Genomic DNA, 9,702 nt, shown 5'->3' with positions numbered 1-9,702 from the left:
ACTCCCCAACATGCCCAGCATGTAACGAAGCTCCCCAAGATACAGACCACCTCGTGATAAAATGCCAAAATACAAAGTTGACTGGAGGCTACAGCACCGTCAGTCAATGCGGCCAAAACTTCAAAAAGTGGATAGACAATATGATGGTGAACGTGTGAAGACCATACGACGATGATGATCGTCCTAGGTTGAATCGTCCGACCACTGTGGCACACCAGTTCAAGCGAGGTAATTTATCTGAACGTCATTAAGGAGAATTCAAGTCCGGTCAACAACTGAATTGCAAGATCCCAAAAGAAAATTTCAGCATTTAAAAAACAACTCAAGACTTGTGACGTAACCGTCACAATACTAAGTTGGTTTGATCATGAAATCAACAAAATAAGTTTAAGCTAACAAGTTTAGGTGTAACAGATATAGCTGATGAAACGTTTGGAAGATCCGAGGTGAATTAATAAAAAATTTGTTGTCTAAGGTTTTCATCAGAATGATTTTTGTTCCACATTTATGTGATACCAAGAAAGCGCTATTTTAGGCAAATCTGAAATAATGAAAAGCAAATAAATTGCTCGTGGTCGCTGTTGAAGTTAAGATTATTATTCCCACCTAGACTCTTTGCCAACTAAACATCTACTGTACATTGCAACATAGCTTGCATCCATATATTGCACTGGCAAACACTTTTTCATAGCAGACAATGAACAATATTTTATTCCTTTATAAGAAAAAGGAAATCCAGAAATAAACAGGTTGTTATCATTTTAAATAAAATTTAATTAATCGGCAACTTGATCAAGTCCATAATCTTCGACTGTCTTCAGACCCAGGTCGTCAAATGTTGGCTTCAATTCTTGCATCAGATAGTCGTAGATGTCCTTTCTTGGCCCACATTTGTTCTAAAAATATGTTTTGTTTGCTCAGTAACAGGTCAACAATTAGTCAAAGCAAAAAAGGCTTCGATAGAAGGAACGAATTCATCACTCTGATCCAACATTCGCTATGACAAGTCACATCGAGATAAAAATATGATGTTTATTGTTCACCTTCACCATTTCTAGCACTCTCATCGCCAACGGGAGGTTGTCTAGTCTACGGCAAGCGTAAAGAGCTGATTGGATGATCTTTGGTTCAGGGATCAAATCTTCACGATAGATTTGCATAAATCCAAGGATAAAATCGTAAGTGTCCATGTCCTGTAAACATAATTAATCGGAAATTTAGTGGCATTGTCATATCTTTAACAAGAATGGAATCTGCCAACTTTGTTAAGTCAATTAATTAATATGCAAGGATGTAAATTGTAAAAGTAGCAAGTGACAAGAATGAAACCTTATTCTCGAAGTATGAGACCCATGCTGCATCTTGTTCCTCATCGCTAGGATAAACCGTCACTGAGCTGTATTTTCTCACTGCTGGAGCAGTCACCGCTGGAAAAGCAAGAACATTCAACTCATAATTATGAACACACTTGCCACTCTTAAACCATGAAAATATCAGACTGAACTGTTATGTCCAATACACAGAGGTGGGTAGTTGGTACTTTGAACGTACCGTCGGTAACGGTACTTGGCAAAAATGTACCGATGGTTCCGGTATTCGGCACTATTTAAAAAAAGTAATTTGATACTTTTTGTATAAAAGATGCAGCTGCAAATGCAATATTTGCCGCTATTATGTCCTCGATAAAGGTTACTCCAGGTCAAAATATATGTGACGTTAATCGCTTGCAATTTTACTTGACATTTCTAGATTAAAAAAGATCAACATATGTTAAAATCAGTATTAAGGATTAATAAACATGTACGTTTGAAAACATAATTGTTAAAATTTTGAAATTATCACGTGAAAAGTTCCGACTACCGGGACCGACTGAAATTTCTTGAAAAAAGTAATTTGGTACAGAGATTCGGTACTTTTTAAAAGTACCGACGGTACTGAAGAAGTACCGCGGTACAGTAATTCGGTACTATAGTACCACGGTACTGCCCACTTATGCCAACAAATATAAATTGTTGGGTGTTTCCATCAGAAAAAAGAAATAAATTTCACCAACAACGCAGTGCAGCGAGGCAGTTACCTGAAACTCTTGCTTGATTCTTTCCGGCCGCAACCTGAATAGCTCTCGATGAAGTCTGTGCAAGTCGGAAGATTGATCGAAACATGTTGCTTTCACCAGCACTAATATTTACAAAAACCAAACAGACTTAACGGCTATACATGGAAAAAAGGTTTGTTAATTTTTACCAGATTTTTAGCAGCTGCTGAAAGACACTAACATTTTGCCATCGACATTTAATCTTTGTCGTGTGTCATCATTGCAATCCTAATACCCCTCCCCCCATTCCCTACATAGACAACTCATCCAGTTTGTTTAAAAGCAAAGTACGAAGTGCTACTAATTAAACAAATCAATTCCAATGTTAACAAGCAGAGCTTCAGAAACGAAGGATTTTATGCATTATATACAAACAAGTTTCCACTCAGTGATGTAATTATAGCGCTTAACCACCCCAAAATGCATATTAAAGCAACAAAGTTCAAATCATATAACATGATAATGTCAACGTAAAATCAAAGTTTGAATATAAGCACAGTCGTTGAAAGTGTGACATCAAACTTCAAACCTATCTTGAGTATGTATATATGGACCGGACTAAAAATTACGGAAGTTTTCGATGAAAAATCTGGCAGCTAAAAACAATAAGCGCTTAATGCCAGCAGTAGAATTGTGCCTTTTAGCGACAAGTACAATGTAGCTTTTCATCCACAATTCGAAAGTAGCGACCCACTTTTCAAGTCTTAAATGGTTAAAGGCTTTGCCATCCTATTTCCTAGTTTAGTAAGTCCAATTTATTACGTCTTTGCAGTGGACATGGGTGGAAATAAACTGCTTTATGAAATATATTTAAGATATAAAATAAAGATTTACATTTCAAAAGAAACCAAACAAAAAAAGGAAAAAAACTTCAGTCACGTGAAGAGTCGTCTCAAGACCACTCAGGTGACCTGCGTTTTTTAATGTGCAAACCGCAAAAATGCAACCAAATTCAAACGTACGTTATTGCTTCTGAATTTGCGGAAGATTTAAAAATGCTTAACTTATGATCGAAGACTAAGACCTTCCATTAGTAAATGACAAAAAAACGTTTTCGAATTTGCCAGCGTAGAACAAGCCACAACAAAGTTCAGACAGTTAATGTGAAACATGTTATTGGCCTAAAATCAAAAGCCTGAAAAAATATGTTCCGATGAGGAAGTAAGACCACATGCAATGAGCTCATATTTAGCATATGCTTAGATGAAAGATAGGTCAACAAAAGGACATAAAAGACGATAAATTATTGTTTGGTTTTTTTCTTATAATGACCAGTGCGCATGTTTTGGGGACAAATCTGTGTGCTCTTGATTTAGGACGTTTGACCATACAATATATAGTTTAACAAACTGCAATACTGTAAAAGGCTAAAATCTTCATAAAATATGTCCACAAAAGCAGGAACATGCGGACGCATTTATGGGGATGTGTGGCCGCATCTCAAAGGAGTGTCCGCAATAACCCGGAAAAAGTAGTCTTGGAAGAAATCGTTTTGCTTCGATTTTGCATCAGTTGAAATTAATATAAAATTAAAGTAAAAAATTAAAGTAAAAAATTAAATTAAATTCTGCACAACATGGTGAAGAGCTTTAAAACGCAAAGAAAGAATGTGGCCGCAATACCGCCGATAGACCCAAATAAATTTTTTACATTTTCTTATTGGTCCGTATTGCATTTTTTGCCCACGAGGCCTTGTCATATCTTTCCATCCAATTTGTGGAAATTATTGTCATTAACTGCTAATAAGTTTGCGACCACTTGCGTCAGCACAATTTTTTGTCCCTCACGTTGAAGACGAAAATAAATGAATGAATCAGCTGCATCTTTCATGCACAGATGCCAGGCAGCCTTAGGCCACGAGTCGCAGTGCACACCAGCCGCTTCCTTGCACACCGGAATTTTAAGTCTGCACACCCGAGATCTCGGCGAAAACTGCCATACTCTGCAGGCGTACAACACACCCGACTGTCTGAAGTTTGTAACCAAGAAAACGTTTTGACAAGTTTTACGATGCACTTTTCCTGTCAAAATGTAATATTCAATTTAAATATCCAGATTTTAATAATATCCTCTGTTTGTGGAACGTAATTTCACACAATTTTAACGCGAAAAAATGATGAACCACGCGTAAAACCAAAACTTAACGGTCTGGGGTTTGCAGTCAGACATAATTCGTTATAGTTGGAATCACTGCAACGTTGTCTTTTCTATTGTATCGGTATGAAACGCAACTAGCCATTTAGACCTATTTTGCTTGCATTTTATACCATCAGGCCACTGATAGCTTCTAAATTTGGCCTGAAACGAACTTCACCTTCATTTCCTTCAAGCATTCGCTGTGAGCTGCCATGACCTTCTTATGTTTCGAATTGCGGTAACCGGCAATAAATGTTTTAAGAAAACGTCGGGGACAAAATCTTAAAAAGTGAATTTATGGAAGTTAACTTTGATCAAACCCAAAGTTCGTTCTGTTTCTTGATAGCAATATTGGTATAAACTTAAAAACACAAAAACCCGTTTGAATACCGGTGAGTGTCATTCTACGAAGCGAAATTTGTGAAGGTCAAAACATGTAAAATTTAGTAAAATTTCAGTGGCTCCATGCACAAACAGACCAACGAACCACACAGAAAAGTAAGTGGTTCATATGCTCTTGAACTAGAACTTTGATTGGTAGTGCTGTAGTGAATAGAGAACCAAAGGTGGAATTATCCTAACCGTATAGGTTGCCTTTTGGCTTATTAGTGGAGTGGTTAGACGAGTTCGATGCCCAACCGCGCTACTTTTGTAATACCCTTGGATCCAGTGATGATTTCCTGTGCATTACTTGTCCTTTAGCGTGTGCTTTGTTGTGCTATAACTAATAATTAGCGTCGTAATCTTCGCTACGCCCAGTTAATGGCAAAAAATAAACGATATCTTGAAGAATCATTACCGAGTTTAATAAATTGTGCAAACACGTTTGTAATGAAAAGTGGTATATGGTACCTTAACCTGTAAGGTTTACCCACTTCACTACAAAGGTTACACAACAATGACAACTGTATATTCTGATTATATTGAAGCTTCATTGAACGAATACATCAAGATAAAACATTGGGACAGCTACATAATAAAGTCGACCACTTTCTAGGGTTAACTTAGTAGACTGTAACGCATTGAACAAATATGAATAATAACACACACAATATAGGCATGCACGACATTTTTGTCACGACTTAATACGATAAGCAGAGAGTAATCGATTACGTAACGCAATGCTTTGCTTTGCCGATTTCCGTAAACAAGTATTCTATGCGGCATTCGATTTGCAAGCAATTTTATAATATCATCACACTTTCATCAGTCCGAAAATATAATGATTCCAATAATGGCGTAGCCAAGGTGACGGTTTGAGATTAAAACCTCTCCTCATCGTTCGCACTTTACACGTAGAAACTTCTGTTACCATCATTGAACCAAAGTTATTACGTGATCTCGCAAAATTCTCGCCATTTACATTTTCTGCGTACATCAATCGATTCCCATTCTATGTAATACGCTTTAGCAAGCCTGGGGTGGAGGTTGAGCTTTCAGTTTAATAATATGATCGTTACTTTTAACTCCAGGACATTTTTGTTGAGAATGAGGTAACTTGTTATTAGAAGGGGCCCGGTCCTACAAATACGCTTAGATATAGATATGATACGCTTCTAGCGCCGCTGTGAATGAACAAGGGCCTCATCATTGAACGCTCCACCGAAGAATATTTATCTCATCTAGATCTGATTTCACAATGTGAGGCGTCATCCCCAATGATTTTTTGTATTTATGCCTTAAGCTGAGAGAAACTTTGCGTCTGAAGGATAACTCCAAAGTCAACACTCGCAGGTGAAACGTTGTTTGAAACAAGATTTCGTAAACGTGGGTTGCAACCGCATTCAAGGCCGCAAAAAAGTTAAAAATGTGGAGCTGGTACTAATTAATAAAAGTAATCGAAGAAGAACAGGGCAGCAGATATTTAAGGACTTTTAATGAATAGTAACTGAAACAATTTTTCAAAAATATTAAAATAAAATTATGAAAATATGTCGCAAAGTTGTCATCTCTTCAGATGTTCAGTGGTGATTATAACGTCACAAAGTGAATTCAAAACAAGTTTCGGCTGATATTTGGTCTAAAAACGTAGAACTATAATTTGCACATTTTACATAAAATAGGATGTCAATGGTCACATAAACATCATCACTGAAAAGTGATCACAAACAAAAAAATGCTTAACTTGAAAAATAAGAAATGTGGAAAAGTTTGAACGTGAAAAAGCAGATTACAATTTGAAAGATCTTAGGAGCACTACAACACCTCTCATTAATACGAACATACATATAATGAAAACACTAACAAAAATGTCAAAACATAAAAATAACATGAATGAAAGATACCGAAGTAATACTTGCAACATCACTACTTGCAGGACAGTTTCAATTAACTTTCAGTTTCATTTGCATCGGACTCAGTTTCGTGAAGAATTGCTGGCACTGCAGTAGCCACAAGACTCAAACTGTGCATATTTGAATGTTTCTGAAGGTTTTGTGAACTGGAGAACCGTCTCTTGCAAACGTGACAGGAAAAACTTTTCTTGTGAGTGTGAGTGGCAAAGTGCGTGTTTAAGTGGTCGCTGCGAAAAAATCCCTTCCCACAAACCTTACAGACAAACTTACGGACGCCTGAATGTAGGTGGTTGTGCCGAAGCAGACTTCCTTTCGTTGAAAAATTCTTGGAGCAAATTTCACATTTAAATTTTTTGTATTTCTTGATCTGTTTATTGACATCCATGGCGTGACTTTCCACCAAAATTGATGACTCAAGATGATCTAGTGACTCAGCATGGGTCAAATAGCTGTGATCATGATTGACATCATATTGATGGCCGCCACATTCAATGTCTGATCCTAGAACCTTAGACAATGGAAGGCCTGCCCTATGATTCAAACCTGGAAGGACCAGAAAGTTTTCATCGCAGATATCTCCGTCATGACCTGCTGAGTACCTGGAATAATTCGTCAATTCTTTTGCAGGGTGTCCCATGTTAAATGCAGCGTGGCTTTCAATGATACTACTGTCCGAGAGCACTTCCTTGAATGTTTCTTTCGTCGATCTGTGAAGCAGGTTCGCGTTTTCTTCACTTCTTGATATAAGGTTCATCGGTTGTCTTAGGGTCCCACACGAGCAATCATCCGTGACCTCGGCACTGATGTCACCAGACATCGATTCCCGAAACTTGAATTTCATCTGGGGAAGGTTGGTAAGTCTCTCTCCGATCTTCCTCACTTCATCCGTGAGTTCTCTGCGAAGACATTTCAGTTCGTTCAGGATCAACATTCCAATGACATCCGCCCCCAGCCCGGCTCCGTCTTCAACATTCAGTGAATTCATCGTAACCTACGAAAGCTGACCACCTAAAAAATGACGTAAATGTTGATTGTCTTAAATGATTCAACTCAAGTAGAAGTCGAAATAGGTTAAAATTAAAAAAAAACAGACTTATTGAAGGGTGGACTATTATTAATAGAATGATGGCCAACTTTAAGCGATTAATATTGTATTGTTTATGTTTCACCAATGACCGCGGGGAGCGGAAAGTGTGGTGCTGACCACGTTGTAGAAAGACCAAACAAGAAATACGCCCACAAACAATCAATCTTTACAGTGTTGCTACAATAGTGGAAGGTTAGCACGACCACTAAATCCAAAATATAAAATAATTCATCTAACACATTTCTAATTTCAGAACAACATCTTTCCTGCTTATCATAAAACATGTGCAACCACATAACTAGCATACAGAGTCTACAGTCTTGCAGAAGCTGACATGTATGTATCTACCATTGTATATACAAGGCGGGGCTTGTGTGGAACAATTTACCCCATCACATAGCAATGTTGGAACAACTTGGCATAAGACAACCAACACAGTATGGCAGACACATAAAGTTCACTTTTCATCGTCATCGTCAGGGTCAACTTTCTTTGTCTGTTTCCTTTTCTTCAATTTAGGCTTTTTGTAATGAGTTTGGGTGTGTTTCTTCAAATTATTCGGCCTCAAAAATGCTTTTCCACAAACAGAACAAATGAAATTTCTTTCTTGCGTATGAACAAGTCGATGTCCAATGAGCGCGTGCCTGTAGTTGAAAGCACGACCACATATTTCGCACATGAAAGGTCGTTGCCCGGTGTGTACGATGCGATGTTTTTCAAGGTTGCTGTTTGAAGCGAAGCCCTTCCCACAGGTCTCACATTTATGAGGTTTCTCCCCAGTGTGGATGCGATTGTGCTCGACTAAGGTGTATTTACTTTTGAGAGTTTTACCGCACACTGGACAGCTAACACTTTGCCTGCTAGGTGGCCTCCTTTCATTTTTCTTTTTTTTACTGATGACAGGGTTTGAGAGGAATTGTTTCATATCGTCTTCAACCTCGATGGCACTGAGGGAGATGTCAGAAGATGCTGAGTCATCATCCAACTGCTCATTTTTCTTGACAATGTGATCCATTGTGATCTCACTATCTTCGCTTTCGTTTGCATGTACGGGATCAACAGTCGTTGTCAGCTTCTTATCAATTTCAGCACCAACCAGTTGGGAAACTCTCATCACTACATCTTGCTCGAGAGAAGCTTGTGTAAGATCTGCAATTTTTTCCTCACCTTGAGGCGAATATTCCTTGTCAATGTGTGGGGAAATTGCACGAGTCAATTGGTTCAATCTTGTGGCAATGTTGGGACTTGCACAATACATGTGGTCATTATGCTCTGTGCCGCCCACGTGTGACTGTAAAATCTCTTCAACTTTTCGTTGAAACTTTGTTATTTCCTGCTTGAGGTCGCAGTACATCACCCGGATCTCTTTGATGAAAAATTTGCGGAGAGTTACCGGTGAAGAGATGTATTTGCCCATAAAATCAAGAGAATCAAGTGCCATGACGTCAACAATCGACTTCTCTAGTCTTTTTAACTCATTGTTGATGTCGTTCTTGATAGACTGGTGCACAGAGCTGCCCATGTCAAATATAGTCTGAGACAGTTTAATATAAACTCCACTTATGTCCCTGCAACAGTAAACAGATTAAAAATCACGCAACCATCTCTATCAATGCCAGCATTACAAAGACACAAAACTGTGATGTCACAATATCGCTAACAATGATGTGGTAATGGAGAAACAGAATATTCCGCCACAACAAACAATCTAATGGAGCCATGCCTGGCAGTCAAGAGTTGAAGCTCGGCCGTATTTTTCAACCAATAACTCAAAGTTAGTTAATATTATTTATTTTCAGTCTGCGCAGCAAAGTTTTTTTTCCTCCTTTAACTTAGAAGTGTGGTCATGTCTCTTTAGATGATTTCTTAAGCCTTGCTTGCGGATAAACCGTTTACCACATTCAGAACAAATAAAGTTTTTTTCTTGACTGTGGACCAACTTATGTCCTTTCATTGATTGTTTTAAGCGAAATGTCTTCCCACAAACTTCACACTCAAACGGACGCTTATCCGAATGACTTTTTAAATGGACGGTGTAACTTGTTTTTCGTCCAAAGCATTTGCCACATTCTTTGCATTCAAACGGCTTA

At 38.1% G+C, this 9,702-nt stretch overlaps 3 protein-coding genes across 3 annotated transcripts; all 3 read right to left on the bottom strand.

Annotated features, from left to right (window-relative positions):
* Window positions 1-693: 693 nt before the first annotated feature.
* LOC143463484 (cytochrome c oxidase subunit 5A, mitochondrial-like) lies at window positions 694-2,232 on the bottom strand. Its single transcript, XM_076961966.1, has 4 exons — window positions 2,078-2,232; window positions 1,330-1,427; window positions 1,044-1,193; window positions 694-896 (listed from the first exon to the last, which is right to left on the bottom strand). The coding sequence occupies exons 1-4, from the start codon at window positions 2,160-2,162 to the stop codon at window positions 777-779; spliced, it is 453 nt and encodes a 150-aa protein (XP_076818081.1). The 5' UTR covers window positions 2,163-2,232; the 3' UTR covers window positions 694-776.
* Window positions 2,233-6,090: 3,858 nt separating this feature from the next.
* On the bottom strand, window positions 6,091-7,510 carry LOC143461868 (uncharacterized). The gene has a single exon (XM_076959776.1). It carries the CDS (start codon window positions 7,508-7,510, stop codon window positions 6,560-6,562), a length of 951 nt encoding a protein of 316 aa, XP_076815891.1. The 3' UTR covers window positions 6,091-6,559.
* A 23-nt stretch (window positions 7,511-7,533) lies between these two features.
* LOC143461867 (uncharacterized) lies at window positions 7,534-9,148 on the bottom strand. The gene has a single exon (XM_076959775.1). It carries the CDS (start codon window positions 9,132-9,134, stop codon window positions 8,070-8,072), a length of 1,065 nt encoding a protein of 354 aa, XP_076815890.1. The 5' UTR covers window positions 9,135-9,148; the 3' UTR covers window positions 7,534-8,069.
* Between the last annotated feature and the right edge of the window lie 554 nt (window positions 9,149-9,702).

Source organism: Clavelina lepadiformis, chromosome 6 (genome assembly GCF_947623445.1).
Source record: "Clavelina lepadiformis chromosome 6, kaClaLepa1.1, whole genome shotgun sequence".
In the NCBI taxonomy this organism is placed as follows: Eukaryota; Metazoa; Chordata; class Ascidiacea; order Aplousobranchia; family Clavelinidae; genus Clavelina; species Clavelina lepadiformis.
The sequence above is the reverse complement of the archived record's forward strand: the minus strand, read 5'-3'. Positions and strand labels throughout refer to the sequence as shown.